The sequence below is a fragment of the Gobius niger genome (assembly GCF_951799975.1).
Source record: "Gobius niger genome assembly, chromosome: 1".
Lineage (NCBI taxonomy): Eukaryota > Metazoa > Chordata > Actinopteri > Gobiiformes > Gobiidae > Gobius > Gobius niger.
The window spans coordinates 25,720,937-25,744,746 of record NC_136852.1 but is presented as its reverse complement, the minus strand read 5'-3'; the positions used below and the strand labels follow the sequence as shown (position 1 = coordinate 25,744,746).

General features: G+C 41.7%; 2 protein-coding genes across 2 annotated transcripts in view; both read right to left on the bottom strand.

Moving 5' to 3' along the window:
* LOC306964444 (melatonin receptor type 1B-like) overlaps positions 1-20,325 on the bottom strand; it is a 40,557-nt gene extending 20,232 nt beyond the window's left edge. The window contains exon 1 of the mRNA XM_079558434.1: positions 18,711-20,325. Coding sequence (XP_079414560.1) covers positions 18,711-18,900 — 190 coding nt within the window. The 5' untranslated portion in view covers positions 18,901-20,325. The remainder of the gene's footprint in view (positions 1-18,710) is intronic.
* On the bottom strand, positions 9,003-9,305 carry LOC306964515 (uncharacterized protein; the record flags this gene model as incomplete). The annotated part of the gene is given in 3 exon segments (XM_079558539.1): positions 9,003-9,017; positions 9,021-9,122; positions 9,126-9,305. Coding segments are annotated over 3 exon segments (297 nt in total).
* Positions 20,326-23,810: the final 3,485 nt, after the last annotated feature.

Genomic DNA, 23,810 nt, shown 5'->3' with positions numbered 1-23,810 from the left:
ATCAAATAAAACCTCGGTATTTCAGATTCTGCGATTTCCACTTTAACTACTTGAAAATAACTCTTCAAAACCCATGAATTTTGCTTTGACTTTGAAAAGCTGAAGTCGTTCCACCATATATTCCACGATATTCATACTTCGAGTTCGGAATCCCTCGCAACCCCAGCGTGGGCTCTGGAGGCAGGAGACTGTCCAAAACGCCGCAACACTCCGTTTGTTTTGTAGACTCCTCGAGCGACACGTAGCAGAGAAGCCGGGCATATTGAATTTTTATGAAGCTGCTTTTGAACAACCTTCTCCCACATTCAGGTAAGTATCGATCAACCTCACAGCAATAAAACCTGAACGTGGCTCTTAAAATATTCAACAACTACGGGAGTGTGGGAAAACAGAGGGAAAAAAAGAGCTTTCAGTGTCTTGAAAAGGGTTTCTGTTTTTTGCGGGAGAGGTAAGCCTGCAGTCAATAATGTGATGCTTCTGTGCAATTACTCTATAACAAAAAGAGATATACGTACTGCTCGCCGTACCGTCAATATTTTTCTCTACTATTTCTGTAATTACTGCTGCCACCACTGGCTTTGCTCAGCCACCACTGCGACCGCACGGTTCTCCAATTATTCATGGCTCCGAGGTGCCTTCTGGTTATGAAGGGAGCATGCTGCTTCCCTCTCCTCCTAACTCCAAAGTACCTTCAATATTAAATCGGGGGAAAATACTTCAAACACTACTTCAAAGTGGGTTATTATTCAAACAGAAAAAGGACATCCTTTTTTGAAGTATATTTCACTGTAGTAAAGAAGAAAAAAATCGATCTCACTTAATCTAAAATCAGTTAAGCAGTAAATAGAAAAAATACAAGCATATAGAATTTGCATGTTGATTGGTCTTGGGACTCTGGCTATTGTGTCAGGATGGAGTTTCAAATGCAAATCACGGTATTGTAGTAAAGTAAATGACTTTCTGTCTTGGTTTTCTCTTGATCTCAGTGAGAGCAGCACCATCGGACATAGGAGATGGTTCGAGCATTATCGCAACATCACTGAAGTCTTCATCTAACTGAGATTGACACATTTTCTGTTGCTCTTTGAGAACACAACCTTTAAATGTTTCTATTATTATGATTAGAAACCTTTTAAAACAGTCCCTTAAAAGTGTTGTACATTATGGCATCCACACACCACTTTATTTTCTGTGTTTGAGTAATTGTTTTTGACACCGTTTTCTGCTGTCTTCTCATCTCCTGCTCTTCCTGCTCCGATACTTGACGTTTTGAGTAATGGGCATAGCTTCACAGAGTTATTTGTGATTCGGAAACACTGCCTGTCTGGTCTCTAATGGGGTTTCTCTTTCTGTTTCTCAGCCTCATTGGTTTTATGGACTTAGGAGTCAAGGACATTGTGCTCCAATGTGCTCTGTCAAAGATAATCATATGAAGGTAATGTACACTGTGGCCTCAAAAGGTACAAACAGCTAGGGCTTGTATGCTCTGCCAGAGGACAGGCAGAATTAACCACTGCTAGAAGGAGCTTCAGTCATTTCGTATGGGCACTGAAAAAGTATGGAGTAGGGTGGAAACGGTCATCAGTATTTCAAAAAGTTTAATGGAATCTTTGTTCTTGGACATTTTATTTTCCATGTAATAGTTTAAATTGATAAACTACTGTAGGTTCCTGACACACAACACACATTTCCCTAAACACTATTTTCACAAGGCGCTCTTGTGTCAAATTTGCTTTGCTGTAAAAATGTGAATTACTGTCGTCAAACCTTCTCACAAAAAGCCGATACAAACACACAGCACAGATATCACTAAACACTGTTCAGTGTGTTCACTTTTCACACCTTGCCTATGTGAATGTTTTCGTGTGTGAGTGTGGCAGCCCCACTATCTTGAATATCTGACTCAGATACCCAGGGCATCAGAGGTATCTGAGCCACAGAGACCCCAGACGCCCTAGGGTATCTTTGGCTCTAATGTAGCCACAGATACCCCAGGGCATCTGTGGCTACATTAGTAGCTTACCACCACCGGGTACGGAGTGATTGAAGAAAGTCAACAGTATAGTGCTGTGAGAAACTCGTCAAGCTTGTAAAGTTCAAAGTGTAAGCCAGAATTATTGGGGGCTAGATGCAAGTTAGTCATTATATGCACACTACTGCCTCCTCAGGTATTACGCGTAACTGCAGCTTCTATATTAAACTCGTGCATGACGGCACTTCGGACCCGAATTAACACCTTTTTGAGTGACAGAGCAAGATTTTAGAGGCAGGAACATGTAGGGGGATGAATATACTTAGTTTTAACATTTTAAAAACTTAAACTCCGTATAGTCCCTTTAAAGAGTCAAGTTTCTGAGAAATGAGTTAAATGGTTTGGTGGCTTAGCCCAGTCAGTGTAATGTATTGTAATATCAATCAGCATATAGGCTATACACTGCGTTCCAAATTATTATGCAAATTGGATTTTTGTGTCAAAAAGGTAAAAAAAACAACAATAATAATGAAACTCATGGATGGTATCGTGTCTTGGGGCTCTATGAATCACTGACATTAATCTCAGAGACCTGGGATAATTAGTTGTCGGGTTAAGCCCAGTTAAGGGAAAAACTGCTGAAAAAGGGTGTTCCACTTTATTATGCAGATCATCATTTTCAAGCAATATGGGAAAGAAAAAGGGACTTTCTGCTGATGAAAAGCGTGAAATAGTTGAATGCCTTGGTCTAGATATGAAAACCTTCGATATTTCATGAAAGATTAAGTGTAATCATCATACAGATAAGAGATTTGTGGATGATTCAGAGCACACTCCGTTTTGTGCCGATAAAGGCACAATATGGACGGTTTCTGCCAGACAAACACATCAGATTATGAGAACAGATGCCACAAAGCAGCATACAGATATTTGAAGCTGCTGGTGCCTCTGGAGTCCCCCGAACATCAAGGTGTAGGACCCTCCAGAGGCTGCAGTTGTGCATAATCCTTCTATACGGGCCTCCCCTAAATCGTTTATTGAAGCTGATGAACAGAAACGGCTGCAGTGGCTCAGAAATACATGAGGACTCATTTTCAAACAGTCTTGTTCACTGATGAGCGCCGTGTAACCCTGGATGGTCAAATCAATGGAGTAGTGGATGGTTGGTGAATGACCACAATGTCCCAACAAGGCTGTGACGTCAGTAAGGAGGGGGGGAGTCAGATTTTGGGCCAGAATCATGGTGAGAGAGCTGGTCGGCCCCTTTAGGCCCTTTTAGGCTCCCTGAAGGTGTGAAAATGACCTTTGAAAAATATGTGGAGTTTTTGACTGACAACTGTCTTTTATGCTACAAAAAGAAGAGCCGTGCTTTCCCTAACAAAATCCTCTTCATGCATGACAACGCACCATGTCATGCTGTAAAGAAAACCTCTGCATCACTGGCTGCTATGAGCAGAAAAGGAGAGAAACTCATGATGTGGACCCCATCCTCCCCTGACCTCAACCCTATTGAGAACCTTTGGAGCCTCAACAAAAAAAACTTGTATGAGGGTGGGAGGCAGTTTTCATCCAAACGGCAGCTCTGGGAGGTTATTCTAACATCCTGCAAAAAAATCGAAGCAGAAACTGTCCAAAAACTCACAAGTTTAATGGTTTTAAGAATTTTGAAGCTGCTATCACACAAGGGCTCCTATGGTAAAATATAACTTGACCTGTTAATATTTTTTTGATTGAAATAGCTTTTGATTTCAGTAAATATGACCTCCTAATGCTACAAATACAACAAATGACCATTTTCAGTTAATTACAAGCTTTAAAATGTATTGAAACGATGAGTTGCATAATAACTTGGAACAGTGGATTTTGAGGTTTTTACTATATTTATTTTTGAAAAAAATACTGTTATCACTAGGAAATTTTTTCCACCACATTTAAATGATCCTCTACCAGTTAAAGACTTGAAAATTATGCTGACTCTCATTTGAGTTGACAATTTAGAAAATCTTAGAAAAATGTCATTTGCATAATAATTTGGAACGCAGTGTAATGCAATGACTTACATTTCAATCCTGGAATAGAATTGCTGAATAATTACACAACATAAAAAAAGATTTTAAGCTTTGCATGCTGTTGCCTTTAAAAGCATTGCACCCAAGACCCCCGTCCATACAGACAGGAATCTATTATTCATTGATGTACTGCCCTGTAACTGACACTACACTAAGTGCCGATGAAGTTGTTTCCAAACAATAAATATTCAGCCAAAGAGGATCGACTGGTTCAGGGTGAAATTGGCTTCGTGCCGTAAAGTTGAGCACTGTCTCATCGACTTACTGTCATATTTACACTTCACTAAACCACTTTCCACAACTCGCAGGGACACAAAAGTAATGACACCAGGGGGACATGATCAGAAACAGGACTGTACTTTGCTTAAAGCACTGCTTCTCAGACTGGCATTTTGACTATCCTCAGACTGTTGTGTTTTAGCTCAACAATGATCGGGACAGGGCCTGTTTGTCCAGAGTGGAACGGGATTAGCTCAAAAAGAGATACCACGTACACATCTCGCAGCCTCAACTGACTGAAAGACAGTGCCATCTTGTCTTGGATGAAAATAACTTAAAAGTGCTTGAAATATTGGGATTTGTTCTGACCGTCCAAACCTGCACAAAATCAGCATATATTGTCGTAATTCAAGCACTTTTTAAGCAATGAATCTAAGACCAGATGGCATTTTCCCAGTGAGCTTCATCCACCAGACTGTCAGAAAGCTAAAGGTTAGTGCTAGATCGTATGCTCCGGAGGGACAGTCTGCTGTGAAAACGTGAGATATCATGACACAAATTAAGGTTAGGGCCAGGGAAATGGTTAACTTCTTAACTCCCGCCTGAACCGAGAGGAGCTTTTTCCTCACGTCATCAGATTTTTTTTCCAACATTTTTTTGTTGGGTGTTCAACTCATTTTTGTCATTTTTTTGTCACATTTTTGTCATTTTTTCGTCAATTTTTTCGTCAATTTTAAATCCATTTTTGTCATTTTTTTGTCATTTTTTTGTATCAATTTTTTGTCATTTTTTGTCACATTTTTGAATTTTTTTCATCAATTTTTTTTGTCATTTTTTTGTCAATTATTTATCAATTTTTTGTGACATTTTTGCCACCTTTTCATCAATTTTTCGTCACTTTTTTATCACATTTCCATCATTGTTTTCGTCTCAGTTTTGTCGCTATTTTCACAGCTTTTTTCCAGAAGCTTTTGGATTGGGGTAAAGCCAAACTGGAGAAACTGTGCTCGGTTCAGGTGGGAGTTAAGGGGTTAACTTTAAGGATTAGGGTTAGGATTAGGATTATTTGTATTTTTAGACAAACCAACTCATAGATCTATACAAAATCACAGCAGACCGTCCCTCCGGAGCATACGATCTAGCACTAACCAAAGCTAAACTCTGCACTTCCTCCTCTCTGCCGCCCTCTATTGTATATACACAGTTGATCTTGCTCTGTTTTTCAACCATTGTCCTTTTGCAATGAGTTTGAGAGCAACACAAGTCACTGTATGTGCTTTACAAGTGGAAAACTGCAATACACTTTATCTCTCTTTTGGTCGTTTGGACCTCTTCCCACAGATCTTAATAACTGTTTCAGGCCATAAGCAGATAATGACACTTTTTGCACAAGCAGCTAACTGTGCAACTGTAATCAAAGTTCCAATGAATAGTCAGCTCAGGTCCTGAATTTGAGTTCTTGCTTAAAATCACCACCAGAATATTAAGCTATTGTACTTACAGGTCCCTAAATGCCCGTGACGGTGTTGTCACTGTATGAATCTTTAAAACAGTCTGCCCGGCGCTCCCCTCTGACCCAGGTGTTTCTCGGCGGGGCAGTAAAGTGAGTGAGCGCAGCGTGTAATGACTTCTCTCCAGTCTGTAGTTCACTCTCAGACTGCCCTGAACCCCTCAGCTCATAAAGAACGAGCCAATTAGACACGAGCGCAGATCTGAACTGGACGTCCCAAAGCACTGTGCGCCTCTCGCTCACCTCTCATAAACCTCTGACACCTCACTCAGATGGAGAAAGAGCTTCGCGTTGGCGGTTTCCACATCGTTTATGGATTCAACGAACCTCTGTGAAAAGTCTTTGTAGCAAGAGATTTCAAAGGGTGGTCGCTTGAAGTGGATTTCGTAGAATTTAAGATATCTGAAGACGCTTTTACACTCATGCCTGCAGTTTGACTAAAGCCTGCTTCAGAATGTCGGTATGTGTACAAGTAAGTTGGGTGTAGTCATTAGTCATGCGCTCGCCTTACTTATAGGGCTTATAGGTTGCGTTCACGTGGCATCGCAACATACTAGTCGAAATGTTGTTTTTTGGTCCTGGAGTCTTGGTTTATGGCTAATATGTCATTTCCTATTTGCATGAAACAAAACGGTCACAAAGTCCAATGTCTTCTTTGTCAACACATTGGAACTGAAGAAAATTTTCTCATAATGTGTCCAAAAGGGGCGATAATATTCAAAAGCATGTGCCTGATGTTCGTCAGTACAAAGGACTCTCAGCCAAAAGATGAATGTGGCAGGTGTGTGGATCCATTCACCACCAAGTAATAATAATCAGGTGAAGCATTTGTTGATTTTCTGTTTGGAGATTTCCTTCAATAACTGTCTCCCCGAACTAATATCCCGCACATTCACACAAGCAAGGTGGGTGAAGAGTCTCGCCCAAGGACGCACTGACGGAACACCCCAGTCGGATCTGGGATCACTGTGATATTTCAAATGAGGGCAGCTGCTTGCCTTTTACACAGAAAAAGTTCAATTCTGCATAAATGTGTGTATATCCTCGCAGAAGGTCCTCTTTATAAATGTCTTGGTGTATCGGCACAGAATGCCAAGCAACGCTGTAGCCGTGGCCATCACCTCGTGTAAGTGAGCAGTAAATGTGTAATGGAATGTGCCTCACCCACTGAGCGACCCCCGAAGAGAAGAAGCGGCAAAAAAGCGCTGCTACAATTAGCCTGAAGTCTATTTGCCATAATGAAATTTTCAGTGTCAGAGGCTTTTAATTGCCTTGTAGCTTTCCCCAAATTGAGTTCTGCTGCAGCCCATTAGAGCAGAGACCACTTCAGTATCAGTGAACGTGTGGTCCCAGGCAGTGCCATCCCCGCAGTCGGCTCGTGATAGATGGAGCCTGCTTCAGTAAAACCTCCTGATAAATAAATAAGGCCGGTGGTAATCCCCGGCTGCAGCGGGCCGTCCCATACGTGAGTGGGGGGGGGGGGGGGTGAGAGAGGGAGACCGCAGACATAAATAACACACAGCAGCGCTATGGGGCTGAACTGACAAGCACGCGCCGCCAACTTTGTTGTGGCTCCTGGAGGTAGTGTTGATTTCCACGGTTTATTTCGTCTGTCGGGCTGCACAGTATACCACCACCATTATTCTTATCACAAACCCCCTCTGAGATTTGCGCACACACAACACAATCTAAAAATACAAACGCACGGTAACTTAAACATGTGCGAAAGTTAGGTTTCAGTCCCGATTTTCCGAATTCAGTTCCATTTTAGCCTTTAACCGTTTGAAATATTCATGTGTATTCCATATTCATGATACCTTTTGATCACGTTAGATGAACTAGTTTACTGTTGTGGGGAGAACTGTACTCAAACTAGTTTTATTGTATTTGTGTGAAGGCCTACTGCGCAGTACTTGCAGAAGCAGTAGTTTCTCGAGTCTTATTTGATATGCAATTGTTACGCTTTCGCTAAACGTCCAATGACAGATTTGGGTCGCTCCGGCACTCTCTAGCTCCCGTGACGTGAAAGCGCAGGACTTTTGGAATAACAGCATTAGCTTTTAGACCCACTTAGCATTACTCGGCGTGTCAGACCACTCAGACTGTTGAGATCTGACCGTGGCGTTTGCTCTACCTGTTATCATGTGGGTGGGCGGGCGGGCAAGTGCTTCTGCTTTCAGGGCCTTCCTCTGACGTCAAACCACAAACAAACTTCAGAAGTTTGAAGAGGGAAGAGTGAAGTGCTACTTTTATGTGATTAGACGGAGCAGGCGAAAATTATACCCCTGTCGCACCTGTCATCTGAGGAGGTGGAGGAAAGTGTAAGCTATTGTTCATAAATGGAGATGCTATTATATTCAAATCTCATAATATCTACTTAGGGGCTTTATTAGAGACTCACCTTAATGTTAAAAAAGAAAGAAAAGGCTAATATTTGTCTCTTTAAAAAATGCTCTAGTGGAATTCACTTTTTCATACCTCTAGTACCACGAAGCTAGAGGAAAGATGTTACTACAAAGTACTAATATGATGGAAATGGTATGGAAATCTAAAGGTGTAATAACATGGCTCAATGTTCTCACGTGGCATGGACATGACAGGGACATGTTCCTGCTGGATCAAGAGCTGCATTGGTTTGAAAAAGGAGAGAAGGAGGCCGTGTTTGAAAGATTAACACGCTTAGCCTGAAATAGGCATGGAGGATCGTTTCTATTGTCAAATTCACACCTACAGCAGGACAATGTCAGGATAAAATCGTGATGTTTGTGCTTCACAGCTAAAAGGTCCCTGGTTCGATTCCTGAACGGGGCCTGTGTGAAGTATGCATGTTCTCCCCGTGTCTGCGTAGGTTTTCTCTACCACTAAAAACATATACAATAGGCCAGAATAAATGAGTGTGAGTGAGAGGATGGAGGGGCCAATGGCACAGACTGGTAGCCTCACTTCCGTCAGTCTATCACAATGGTCAGCTGTGGCTACTACACACGTAGCTTACCACCACTGAGTTTGCCGTGAATGTATAAGGACTATAGGATGGGGATGGCGCTTTGAGAAAGTTGGTTCCACAAGCTGGAAAAGTGGGATAGAGCGCTGTGCTGAGCTTTTTTGATGACATCACTGAGATGGTACTCCGCATGTTCTCTACAGGAGAACATGAGGAGGTGTAGACAACAGGAGAAGGAATTGAAGACCATTCCTCTTGTCAGAAATTCTCAAGATCTAGATTGTAGGTTTATCCTCCGAATCCCTACAGGGTGCGGTGTCTCTTGAGGGCGTACACCACGTCCATGGCGGTCACGTTCTTCCTCTTGGCATTCTCGGTGCATGCTAGGATCATGTTCACCAGGAAAACCTAGAGCACACTGCGGGTCTCCTCGTAGATCATCAGACTGGAGATACGCTTCACGCTACCGCAGCGAGCCAGACGGCAAATAGCGGGCTTGGTGATGCCTTGGCCGTTATCACGAAGAACTGTACGGTGACACTTGTCGCCTCCTTTTTCGAGTCCTTTCCCGCCTTTGCCTCTTATGCTCATAATGACTGTTCAGTGTTGACTGATCAACATGATCCGAGATCTGAAAAGTCAAGATTTCATAACACATCATCCCGATTTACTGTCCTGGGGGAACGTTCTCCTCCTTTACCCAGCGACGGTATTCATATTCCTCTGTCCCGAGGATTTTAGCCCCACCCCTGTCCATATGGTTTTCCTATTTGAATAATCAGAGATAGCAGATTTTTTGCCCTTTTAGTTTCTTTTTTGCATTCTGTTCTCTGTTCCTTTTTCTAAGCACTGAAAGCTCTCCCTGTTTCCTCGATGTATTTTTGCTTGACCTACGTTGGATTTCATACATGACATAGCATTTTTTGTCTTTTGGGTGGCCTAGTATTTGTCTCCATTTTCTGCATGGTTTAACTGGTGTTTGTTATTGCTTTGTAAGGAATAAAAGTCAGCATAGTTCTTCAAACTTTAACATTAAAAGACCTAATTAACCTTATTGGATTAGGGCTGTGTGCATGTTGGGAGAGAGAGAGTGAGAGTATACAGAGAGAGGCCCCTTCCTGAAGGGAACAACAAAGGAAAAAAAGCAGAAGAAAGTTTTGACTTAATGAGCAACTCAGAAAAGCAGCAGCCATATTGGTTTTGGCGTCTCCTTCCCAAAATACATCAATGACCTTTTGGAGTGAGAAGCGCAGTCACGGCTCATTCACAACGATGGGCTTAAATGATGCAAATTCAGCCCAGCGTACGACACCTGAGGTACATCCAGCACCCAGCCTGCCATTTTAGATCAGGAATGATATGTGAAGGTTTTATCAAGCATAACATTAAGGGCACTGACAGGAGGGGATAACATAGGCTATCTACGCAGTGTCTGTTTGTGGGTGCGATACATCTGACAACTTTATGCCCTCAAGGTCAAGTGATAGAGTCAGGATGAATGGATCGGCTTGAGGATGTGGACCGGATGGGCTTAGAGACATTAACTATTGGCCGTTATCATTATGTTCAATGACTTTCCTCAGAAGTCACCTCTGTCAGCCAGGATCTCTGCTCATTTTCAACAATCGTCACTGTCCCACAGAAAATCAAGAACCAAATCAAGATCTATGTTTCTTCTTTCATTAGAAAGTATTTTATTTTAGGTTTATAGGGGGCGGGGGTTTAATTGGCAAATGAAGAACAGTGGTTTTCATCAAAACAGTACTTTTCAGACAAAAAGTGAAGAAAATCGCACTTTTGTTGAAAATTGCGACTTTCCATTAAACTGTGAAATACATCTAACAACTAACCTGGCTGACGCCATGCTGCTGTGTGCGCTCGAATCATTTCGAACTGCACAGCAGCCTGGGGACCATGGCCGAAATTTTCGCATGGATTTGGGAACCAATCACAGAGCGAGGAGGACGGCAAGACGATGACGCGCTATTCGTCATACGGAAGCTTGTAGTTTATTTACGGTTTAAAAAAAAAGTTTATTTACGGATCCAACATGACAGACACGATGATATTTTTCCATCATGCTTTAGACCCTGTTCTACGTAATTTAGCTCAAAAGTTTACAGCGGGTACGTCATACGTCATCGCTGATACGATGATATGCTATGGCTACGTGCAGACGCATGATAGACTTTTTTTTTTTCTTTCGTATCGCCCAATAAATGACTATGGACGATCGTAGACCACACCTCTCCTACGAGAAAATGAATTGGTGGTCCCCAGACTAAATATCACTTGGGATTTTAGTCTGGTGTTAGCCAGGCTATCTAACAACAGTAAAAACAGCATAATTTTTTGACACCCATTTTTCATTATGCTTGTCTCTTTGAATTTTGTTTTCAGGCATTTCTCAGCCTGATTTCACTGACTTTTTGTTGGTGCGTTTTGTTCCATTTCCCCATGTGTAATGGGGCACACATCGCTGACACTCGTGTCTGTGTAGGCAGCCCCTTTTAGAAACATACCGGTGTTTCATTATCGTCCAGGTCGTACATCTGATCTGACTCTAATTCTGACTAATCGGGTCTTCGCTTGGGGTCTGCTCTGGGGCTACATGGGATGTGGTTTTCTTTCGGTGGAGTCGCGCTCTCCCCCTGCTCCGTAGAGTGGAGTCATGAGGCCCACATGTGGAGCGTTTTTGCTATTCCAATACGAGCAATCGCTGTTATTGTTTACTCCCGCAATTTTCGACGGATGTTTTGGTGAACAGCTGATGCATCCAGGGCTTTAACACGGTTTTATAAAATGATCGATCTGTTACAGTGCAAGACAAGCAATGCCCTGTTTATGAACATTGTTTTTGCTGATCATAGAATTCCTGTCATTTGTTTAAAACGTAAAATGCCTACCACGGCCCCCGGATGTGACGATCCAGATCGCTCGTATAGCGGTAATTCTCGCCGTTGAAATGCTTTTAGGCACATGCATTATTATTTAACATTTTATAGCACCCTCTAGTGGCAACACGCAAGAGTAAAGTATTTTGTAATGACAAATTAGCAGCATGGCTATTGTCCGAACTGACACCTGCTTCACTCTCTGAAAGCTGGTGCTGAATTGTTCTCTGTACTTAAAGCAATACTTGAATAAATCCTTTCCGTAGTCCCTCTGAGGGTAATACAAGTGTGAATGGGATGATTGGGGCGTCTTTCATCTCTCCCTGGTGTCTCTGGTCAGAAAACCACATTTGCAACTTGTCTGCCACCGGACCGGAGCAGCCAATATACACTTCTTCACGAAGAAGTTTCAAGTTTCAAGTTTAATGGTTTTGTATAGCCCAATATCACAACAGTAGTCGCCTCAAAGGGCTGCAACAAACATCAAGGCAATAAAACATTAAAAGTTCAGGTGAATCCAGTCAAATATAATGTCCAAAGAAGCTAACAGGCCAACGGACAAAGCTAACTGCGGGCTAGCGCCGCTTAAACAGTATTTACAGCCAAGTTTGAGTAAAAAAAAAAATTTCCATTGCGTAATTGGATGTACAATATCCCTCTCTCCCTTCGCCTTTTCAGTCAGCGTAGTATTTACTCTTAAAGGGACTATACAGAGTTTAAAAATGTTAGAATGAAGTATTTTCCTCCCCCTACATGTTTCAACAATGACCTGACCTGTTCACCACAACTACTTCTAAAATCCTGCACTGTCACTCAAAAAGTTGTTACTTCGGGTCCGAATTGCTGTCATGCACGAGCTTAATATAGAAGGTGCAGTTACAGGTGGCAGTAGTGAGTATAAAATGGCTAACTTGCCTTGCCTAATCTAGCCCCTTTAAATGAAAAAATGTCAACTTGCTGTGACACTTGCAGTGGCGCTTGTGGCCTCTAGGGGCACGAGCTACTTAGTACTGCGTTAATAAAACATTGAGCTAAAACTCAGGTACACTTTACCGAACCCATCGGAAATGTCGCCTGCAATTGACCCAGGTTCTATGGAGGAATGTGCCTTCTTTGCATGTTTTATTTATTTATTTTGGAATGTCTAGAAACCCACCCAGACACGTAAAAGTCACACAATCACAACCTTCTTGCTGTGAGGGAGAAGCAAGCTGTGCCGTAATGACCAGTATTAACAAATAATGCCACGAATTTACATCCAGTCACGGACAAAACATCCAACTAATTTATAACGAAAAATAAGCTCTCCCTAAAATGCCAGCAGCTTAAGAAACTGTGAGCTACCAGCAAACGTGCAAATCTGCGCAATTAAGGAAGAGAGATTGGCTGTGGACATGTTTGTTCGGGCTGTCCGGAGTGTGGTCAGGAGTTCTAAAAAAAAAAAAAACAGCGCTTTTTTGTTTGTTTTATTTTTTAATGCTTTTATAGTATGATCCCCTAATATAATAATAATAATTAAAAAAAATAATAATAATAATAAAAAATAAAAATAAATAAATAAATAAATAAATAAATAAATAATGAGTGTATATATATATATATATATATATATATATACATACACATACATACATATATATATACATACATATATATATATATATATGTATATATATATATATATACATACATATACACATACATACATACACACATACATATACACATACATACATACACACATACATACACACATAATAGTAATAATAACAGTAATAATAATAAGATCCTACGACAGGAAGTAAAAGTAATTACATTTAGGTACCGGACTAGCAGACTGTAATATATATGATATAAGTTATCCAAAAAGCAAACAAACATCAAAACAGCAAGAAAAATAAATAGATAAAATAAACCCAAAAATTAAGTAAATAAGTAAATAATAGTAATAATAATAATAATAATAATAATAATAATAAACAGACAAAAATGTGGTAATATATATATATATATATATATATATATATATATATATATATGATAAAAATGCCACACAAGAAAAAAACAACAACATAAAAGTAACAAGCTACAAGAAAAAGAAGTGGCAAAAATATGAATAAAAAGTGACAGAAAATGTATAAATCTAGAAAGCTATATCAAAAAATAATAATAATAAAAATAGATAAATAAATAAATAAATGGCAAAAACATAATAATAGGGTGGCTAAAGAATGATAAAAAGGCCACAAAAGACCGGTAAACATGTCGAAAACACAACAAAAGTTCGGCCAAACACTTAATGAAAATCGTTGATAAATGTAACAACGACGAGAGAAAAAAAAAATTTAATTAATAAAAAAATAATAATAAATAAATAAAAATAAAAAGTGGCAAAAAACTTGATGGGAAAAATGAGGAGAAAGTGTGCTCGGTTTGGAGAGTAATAATAAAAAATAAATACAAATAAATAAAAATAAAAAAACAAAAAATAGTAATAATAATAATAATAAACAAGGTTTTTGGTGCTTAGTACATTGTCGTAGTCTTCAGGTCAGCTATGGTCACATATGGCGGTCACAGAGTCGGAGTTAAGTGAAAGGTCCCCAGAGATCATCAAAAAGATCCAGTCTGTTTTTTAAAGAGTACGTTTGGAACTCTAAATGCCGAGTATCTTGCAAAATTTGTTCGAACATAAAAAATGTTGGTGGTCCATCTTGATTCCAACAAAGAAAAATATATAAAAATACATTTCCTTGCTATATATGCAATAATTCCCAGTTGATTCTGTGTTACTGAGCTAATTTGTCTATCCGGTTCTATACCAAACAGGCACCTTATTGTTGATTTATCTGGGGGTCTTTTAATTATTTTAACCATAAAGTCATGCACAGAGTTCCAAAACTCAGTTAGGCGTTTGCATTCCCAAAACATATGAAGAAAGGACCCTGTTTGTGTTTTACATCGATTACATTTTGAAGATAGATTTGGGAACATTCTACTCAGTCGTAGAGGAGTTAAGTATACTCTGTGCATGAATTTATAGGTCTGCTCTGTTATTTTGTTGCATGACATTTTTAAAAATATATTTTTACAAGATATTAAAAACAGCGCTTTTGCACGATTTATGCCGTCATGCTGATAAAAATGTGCCAATACACAGCCTGAAGCAGTTAGTTGTTGCACATTAGCCGGCCTTGGCAGTTAACAAAGCGACAAGCCGATAGTAATAACAACGATGTGTTCGATCTGCGTATACGAGCCCGCTAAATCCCACAAAGTGAGGTTAAAGGCAGAGGTATAGTGTGCTATAGATTGAACAGAACCCTGTCAGCCGGCGGAGGTGTGCTGAATGTGCTCTGTCGGTGAAGTGACATTCAGGTGGCCTTTAGTGATTCAGAGAGAGCGATTTTATGAAGCGCTGATGCAATAAGAGCCGCGTCTACTGTTGCAGCGGCCTGTCACATCCATTCATATTATCGGCCTGAGATATATTAGCTCCCCTCACGGCGACAAATGCAGGTATTAAAATTTAAAGTAACACAAGATGGAAGATATATGTGACGTGAAGCTCTGGAGACAGTCAGTGTTAAAGGTGTGAAAAATACACTCTCTGAGCAGATCAATAGTAGTTTTTGGGGTCATGTGACTGCTCCCTGCTTGTCATTTGGTTGATTTGATCATCTGATGCCCTTCCTGTCAAATAACATCCAGATACTGTACATACTTAATGGCAAATATTTCAACAACGTAGAGAGTTGTGCTAAAGTCTAATTGCTCTCACTTAATATTCTGCAGTTGGAGTCTACACCTGAGATCGGGATCTTCTGTCACGTTTTCATCACATTTACGTCTCATTTTTGATGCTTTTTTTTTTGTCAAGAAGCTTTTAGATTTGGGTAATGCCAAACTGGAGAAAATGTGGGCGGTTCCGCAGAGGTTAATGATAAACAGGGAAGACTTAAGGAAAAGACTGCTGATAAAGACGGGGTTGTCGTCTTGCCAGGCGTTTCCTGAGGCAAACTGATAAAGCTTAATCACATCAACAACCCTCAAAGGCATCACCATAATGACAAAGTAGAAGAAGGTCTCCAAGTTATTATCTGTTTGAAAGGCGTACTCCTCTTATCCAAAAGGCTTCATCACGACCACTGAGAGCTTACACAATCATAATGATACAAACAAAGTTACCAAAGTTAGTTTCCAGCCTCCAAAAGTGTGGAATCAAAATGGGACATTTTTACCTTGCATTTCTTTATATCATTTCAACATTTGTATGGGCTAAAAATCCACCACTCTGTGACTTCACCATTAGAGAATCCATTTGAATTATTACAGGAGGGGGAAAAAACGACGCTGTGAATGTCTGCTTTGCTTTTACCCAAATGAAACGACATTTGTCACACCGCTACAGAATAAGCTAAACCTGAACTTGTTTAAGTGACCCATTTTTTTTTTTTACTGTTTGAAGATTTTGGGCTGAAACCTCACACTGGCAGCTCAGAGTGAGGCGGCAGCAGCAGCAGGAGGAGGAGGAGGAAGGGACAGTGAGAGCCTCAAGGTCAACACAGAGACACAGGCACACTGTTTGTCCTGAGAGGAGTCTGCGATCCTCACTGCGTTCTATGTAATTGATGCCAAAAAGTCCGTATTGTTGGAAAGACACAGAAAAGATGACTTTGAAAATATACCAGGACTTTAAATAGGTTCTTGTATTTAAAAGTAAGTGACAAAATATCATTAAGCACAGTGCAATGCATTTCGGTTTGTAACCTGGTTTTCTTAATTCATCTTAAACGGAAAATTAGTTTCGACGAGGAAACAAAGCTCTAAAAAAACAGATTTTGCATAGCACCCCGTCTTCATGTACCTTGACTTAAAACACTTGTATCACTTGAGAAAAAACAACAAAGTCACATTATTATTTTGCCCAAGAGGGATGCTCAAATTCACCCCAAAGGGAGAGACGCAGCGCATAAACATGCAGCAACCTCCCTCTCTCCTGGCACAGATGCGTTTTTTGGCTTTTTCTGCAAACTGCACTTGTGGTTTCTGTGTTCCACATTTTTTTTCTGGACACTTTTGTCTGTCTTTGCCGTTTTTTTTTGTGGGGCTCGGCTGATTTTTTTTTCACTGCAGAGAGTCCATAATGGTCCTGAAGAAAGCAGCTTTTTAAAAGTAAACAAACTGCTAGCTTATGAGCTAAAGACATTTGAGACCTACACATTTCTTCTTCTGAAACACTGAAATGCCTTTTCAAGAGCCCCACACCTGCAGCACAGTGGAGGCGTCACAAACGTAGCTACAGGAAACAAAAAAGGGACAAGGAGGTATCCAGGCGAGACTCACAGCTAGGCCACACATGCCTTCTATCCCTACAAGTGTTCTGGCAAATGGATATTCACTGGAGAATAAAACAGATTAACTGATATGCTCCTCAGAAGATGGTAAAAGACTGTTGTGGAGTGGAGGGAGCTGTGCAGGAGGAGGAGGAAGGAGGTGGTGGAAGGACTGACCAGGGTGGGACACCACTCTGACGCGGGGACGAACTCAGGAAGTGCTGCACCGTTTCAGAGGATCAGAGGAGCCTGAAGGCAGCCAGCCAGGTTTCCTCCGGGTGCTACGATTTCCTCTACTTCCAAAAACACGCCGCTCCGGTTGGTCCACAGTGGCAGCGCGGCTCAGTTGCAGCGGCTCAGGACTAACACTATTTCATTGTACAATTTTACAATGACAAATAAAGCACTTACTTTCTTACCTTATTATTCATGTTTAGGTGGGTTTTTTTTTAGTTTAGGGGAATCCAGCCAAGGCAGACATGAGGCAAACCAGGGATTTTAAAATGTCGCAAGAAATCAAACAATGTTGATGTTGTGCATAATTAACCAGTGCTGCTCACTAAAGTTAAACAAACCTGCCTGTGCAAGCGCGGTGGGAATGAGAAAACAACGACTGCGATGAATGGAGGGAGATTTTATTACAGGAAACCTCCTTTGTGTTTACCAACAGCTCACATCAGAAGCTCCAATTAATATGGATATTACATAACTTGAGCTTTGAGCAGTGCAGAGAAAATCTGGTTTGAAGTTGGGCCAAAAATGGACATTGGACTTCTGCTAAGAATGTCGAAGAATTATGCATCCCTTTCCCTGCAACTTAGGATGCCAGTAGGTTAACACTTACACAGGCCTATGTGCGTATTCTCTCAGTCGTCCAGTAGACCTTTTCAAATGTTGTCAACTGGACTGGGTTGCTTGACTAGGGGACGTTTTGATTCTATCTTTTGAAGCTTCACCCAAAAAAAAACAATATGTAGATGAGTTGAAATGTCTCAAATCAAGCATAATATTTTAAACTTGTTGTGTTGACTAGTTAAGATTTGTGTTTGACATTTGACCTAGATTATTTCTGGCGTTTGTGCAGTTTGGGGGCAGTGGCGATAGAGCAGTTTGTTTCGTGAAGGTCGGGGGGTTAAAATCCCTTCTGAATGTCCACACTGTTGTTGTGTCCTTGTGCAAGACACTTCACACACCTCGCCTCCAGTGTCAGTGTACATTGGTGTGTGAATGAAAGTGTGAATGGGTGAGCGGTGCCTGCTGTAGCTGGAAAAGCGCTATACAATCATTTACCATTTACTTTCTTATTTCAAGCAAGATCACCTTTATACCAGTCTGACATTTCGTCAAACAAAGTATTCTTGGACCGATCACGAGTGAAAACCGCTCAAAACAAGATTTAAGCCCATGCTTGATATTTCGTTTTCTGGTGTTCTTCTTTTTCTGGTGTTGAGATTTAAGCAAGATTAGTAAAACACTGGCAAGAGGCCTACTTAAACTCTGCCGAAGATTTTTCTTCACGATAACTGTTTCACTGATTAACATAAATTAACATTGTTTTGTGCTAGGGCAAAACTCAGAGTAGTTCACTAACATTTACATTTACACTACTCACCCCTCCCCCTTGGTTCAGGGTAGGTTTGTGCTTTTCCACAAAGATGGCCTCCTCTCCTCCTATCTCAAACCTCCACTTTGATCTCGATGACAACAGTTTCAAAGGCCTGTCTTCAAACTTTAAAAACTCTCTCGTGACCAGCTTGGGTTTTTACCTGCGTTGCGGAGTTTCCGGTTTCGCAGCACGGCCACGATCACCAGCAGGTTCCCCAGCACATCGACCACAGTGGTGAAGATTAGGACAGCGGCCAGAGTGGACACTGCCCAGGCGGGACGTCCCATGGCCTGCGTGGCCTCCGGCTCATCGTCCAGCGAGTCCATATCTTCATCTGTTGCGCTCCCCATAGCAACTAAATGGTGATTTCTTCCTTACTTTAGCACATTAGAGACTTGTTATATTTTGCTCTTTAGTGAATGGCTTTGTCCACCATGTTTGTATTTCTCCTTCCCGCAAAGGCCATGAGGTGAGATGGATCACCAAACATTCACAAGAAATGCCTTGGGTTATGATGAGTTATAATGTACTACAGAAGTCTCAAGTTCACATTGATGGGATTGCAGTTTTGTAAGCTTAGATATCGTTTCGATTTTTCTCATTTGGCCAAAGTCTTTGCCAAGAAATCGTCTCCCACAAGGCTATAAAATGGTTTGTTTGAATCAAAATGCTGGTAAATTTGCAATTCAGCTTTTCTCTCGATGATTCTGTGCAACCAGTCTTACTTTTCTTAAAAGAAAGAAAAAAAACAAGTTTATGAAGGACCCAAGCGGTACATTTCTCTGATGTTTTTATCCTCGGGAGAAAATATAATCTCCACTAGCCAGGCAAACTTCAATGCTTTTCCCCAATGTGCATTTCTGTGAAATAGAAACTAGTTTCATGTTTCAGCCGCCTATGTCTTGCCGAGATGAAGTCCAAAATGAAATTCCCGTTTGACATTCTCTTTCTCCTTCCACAGCCATTTGAAGCCTCCAGATTTCACTTCTCCCTCAATAGTCAAGAAATGTCACTGCGAGATCTCTGGGCTTAAATTGTCTCTTTTGATTCGTCCACGCCAAACCACCCTTCACTCAAATTGTATCGAAGTCCTCTCCTCTCTGTACATCGTTTTTTTTTTTTTTTTATCTCCCACTAAATTATTTTCCTCTCCAACACCGTCCTCTCACAAGACCTTTGTTCATTCATAATCGTATTTCCCCCATACATTTTTCACCACACCCCTTCTACTTGAGTACCTATGGGATCACCATACAGTCTCCTTGGACCATTTTAAACTTGCATAACCTACTTCTTGCACTCTATTGCCAACCCAGTCTTCGCAAGTCAGCCTCAAATAACCCAGTCATGTCTCAGACTTTTCCCATTGGCGTGCCTCTTGGATCTCTCGCATGTGCTCTCCCATGCGTTGCCTTCACAGATTAGTCCACATATTCCATGTAATTCGTACTCTTTCTAAGACATCCGCGAAATCTCCACAGCTTCTTTCGGACCTTTCCCCGTTCCTCGTTGTGGTTTCAGTGCTGCTTCATCTTCACCTCGCCTCTCCATCTTCAGACCGGACCTGTCTTGTCTTGTTGTCAGTTTGGTTTGGGTATCCTGGCTCAAGCTTTCCAAGCGACCAAGGCATTCTCTCGAGCGCACGCCCATAGACTCTGTCCCCGCATGCTCCTCTCCCGATCTCCGCGGATTCTCTCCTCTCCACTCTCCCCTCTGCGCTCTCTTTCTGTCTGATTCTCTGACAGAGGGACCAAGGCAATGCAAAGGCAGGTCCCGCCCACTGCCCCACGTGCGCCGCGCTGCGATGCATGCAGCTCATTCATTCACAGAGAGGACTGCGCCGACAATGCCGCTACTGCAAGTGGGGCAACATAAACACGGGTTTTTATTCGGTTGGTGCCAGTGTGCAATTGAGCAAAGTGGATCATATCAACATCATAAACGGGAACATACCGGAGGAGTGAGTCAATCCTGTTAAGTACTGAAGCGTTAAAGGGGGGGGGGGGGGGGGAAGTATTTTTTATTGTGTTTTGCTTTCATTTGTCACATTTTTTACACTTGACGTCGAGGAAATAAGAAACATGTAGGTGAGTTCTCTCTCGTGCGCCAGTCTTACTCATGCATGAACCAAAAACATGCACAGTTGACTCTCTTCCAGACTCGATATGATGGAGGAGGATTCCCGTGGGTGCTGCAAAAGTGAAACCCATAGCTCATAGCACCCACACTATCAAACCCAGAGATGGGATTTTTTTTTACATAATTGGCCTTTTACCATATTACAATCTTTTATCATCAAAACCACAGACTTTGAGTTGTGGTTAGAGCCATTCACGTATGTTTCGGGACTCTTTCTGTTGCAGCTTTTCCCCTTGAGCACCTCCCGTCGCCCATAGCTTCCCTGCTCCCCTTTCGCAGAGCACCATGAGGCAAAATGACCACAGAAGCTTTGTTACTACCAAACAAGATACTAGAGCACCTTCTGACACTTGCGACCGACTGATTCGGAGAAGAAGTGGAGGTTTGTTTTGATGGGGAGCTGAGAGGAGGGTCTTAAAAGAGACAGTTCTGCCATTTGCATTGTATGTTAAACCGGAAGAAAGACTGATGTAACACTGAATTCAACATTTGAGATCAATCCAGCATTGACCCTGTGGTTCTCAACCTGGAGGACAGGGGCCTGATCTATTTTTATTTATGATTGATTATTGTCCCTGTAGGGATTATTTTGTATCGATACATTGTGGGGGTTATTGTTTTGGAGTCTGTCTGCAGAACATGGAAGGAGGGCTTTAAGGAAAAAGGTTTGGGAACCACTGTTCTAATAAACAAAGCGTAAGACAGTGATTAAGAAAAGTGTTATGGGTTCGAAATTATAGACCCTCACTTTAAATGAGGCAGAACTGGAAAGCAGACTATAAGGTCTGCCTTGTCCATGTTCATGATGTATCCACGTTTTTAATATGAAAATATAACATTTTATTGAAAATAAATCATCTTTTGGTCCTTTCCATTTTTTGCCATATTGCCATGCCTAGTTTTATGATTGTATTGAACTTCCTGGCTGCCACTGCCTTGGCCCATCAGCGTTTGCGGGACAGTGGAGAGGACAGTTTTAAAAGCACTTGGAAAATACAGCCTGATTAGACTTGTAAACGAGGGTCAACAAGAGGTTAGGCCAAAAACTGTGTGAGAGGATAAATGTTGACGCAGGAGGTTTCTACACAGAGGGGCCAGCCAAAATGTGAACAGCAGACAGGAGCAAAACAAGAGAAAGAAAATTCAATATAACAGCTCATTAAATAGGAAAGAAGCTCATATTTTTGGCTAACTTTCAGGATGTAATTGGCTCTATAAGGTGAGGAAATAGTAGTAGTTGAGGTATTTTAGAAGCAACAACAGCAGCCGTTTTGTCGAAGCTCTGGCTGTACTAAGTATCAGTGATCGCGGTGTCAGTAAGAGTATCAGTAATATCAAAGTGGTATATTTCTCATAACAGAGGTGGGTCCTGCCTAAATGAATGGTTTTCTCAGTGTAGTTGTGGGACTCTTCAATAAAACAGCAGCACTCCCCAGACCCCACTCTGGACTGATGGATCTGCCTCGGCCTGGCGCAAGTCCACAGACTCCATCTGCACTTCTAACCTCACCTCTCCATACATCGTCTTTTAGGCTCGGGCCTGGACGAAGTCCTGGGAATTAGGCTCGAGAACTCTCCTGGTTTCTTCTTATTCTTCCGCAATTTAAATCACATTTTTGAGTGCCTTCCCGTGAACAAAACTCACAGAAATTGGCACAATGGTCAGGGTCAGCCAAAACTCTGTGCCAGTCAGCAACATGCACACGACCCAAACAGAATGGCTCGCCAGCGCCCCCTGGAAGTTGACCCCATGGGATTTGGGACATGCTATTTTGGGTGTAGGCCAACGCAATTTGGCACAGTGATAGAGCACATGGAGACAGTCATGAAACATAAGTGTAGCTCCACCGTCCACCAACAGAAAGTCAGCCATATTGGATTGAAAAACTGGAGAAGATTTTGGTTTTAATGAACTAGTTCTTGTTTTTTTGGCAGAACAAGCTCATACTTGGTCAATGGCATCTAGAGGCATGAGGCTACAAAAACAAGCCAGCTTTTTGGGATAATCTACGGTTTTCACATAGTGCCCCAACAAAAAACATGTTTTTTAGTACTTTTGACAACATCTATCCATACCTTGAAAATTGCAATTTGGATGATTTATTTCACACTTTGCAGGTATATTCTGCACAGATGTACTCTAACTTAGCTTAACTTAAGTTAACAAGAAACCGAACAAAAAATTATATTAGACATAATTTTTTCTATGATGTGAGTTTGGACCTCAGCCGCTGGGGTCTCCAAGGTTTGGAACTCAGCTTCTTGTTCTGGAGTCTCTGAGGTTTGGAACTCAGCTTCTTGTTCTGGAGTCTCTGAGGTTTGGAACTCAGCTTCTTGTCCTGGGGTCTCTGAGGTTTGGAACTCAGCTTCTTGTTCTGGGGTCTCCGAGGTTTGGAACTCAGCTCCTTGTTCTGGGGTCTCTGAGGTTTGGAACTCAGCTTCTTGTCCTGGGGTCTCCAAGGTTTGGAACTCAGCTTCTTGTCCTGGGGTCTCTGAGGTTTGGAACTCAGCTTCTTGTTCTGGGGTCTCCGAGGTTTGGAACTCAGCTCCTTGTTCTGGGGTCTCTGAGGTTTAGAACTCAGCTCCTTGTTCTGGGGTCTCTGAGGTTTGGAACTCAGCTTCTCGTCCTGGAGTCTCTGAGGTTTGGAACTCAGCTTCTTGTTCTGGGGTCTCCGAGGTTTGGAACTCAGCTCCTTGTTCTGGGGTCTCTGAGGTTTGGAACTCAGCTTCTTGCTCTGGGGTCTCCGAGGTTTGGAACTCAGCTTCTCGTCCTGGAGTCTCTGAGGTTTGGAACTCAGCTTCTTGTTCTGGGGTCTCCGAGGTTTGGAACTCAGCTCCTTGTTCTGGGGTCTCTGAGGTTTAGAACTCAGCTTCTTGTTCTGGAGTCTCTGAGGTTTGGAACTCAGCTTCTTGTTCTGGGGTCTCCGAGGTTTGGAACTCAGCTCCTTGTTCTGGGGTCTCTGAGGTTTAGAACTCAGCTTCTTGTTTTGGAGTCTCTGAGGTTTGGAACAGCTTCTTGTTCTGGGGTCTCTGAGGTTTAGAACGCAGCTTCTTGTTTTGGAGTCTCTGAGGTTTGGAACAGCTTCTTGTTCTGGGGTCTCTAAGGTTTGGACCTCAGCTT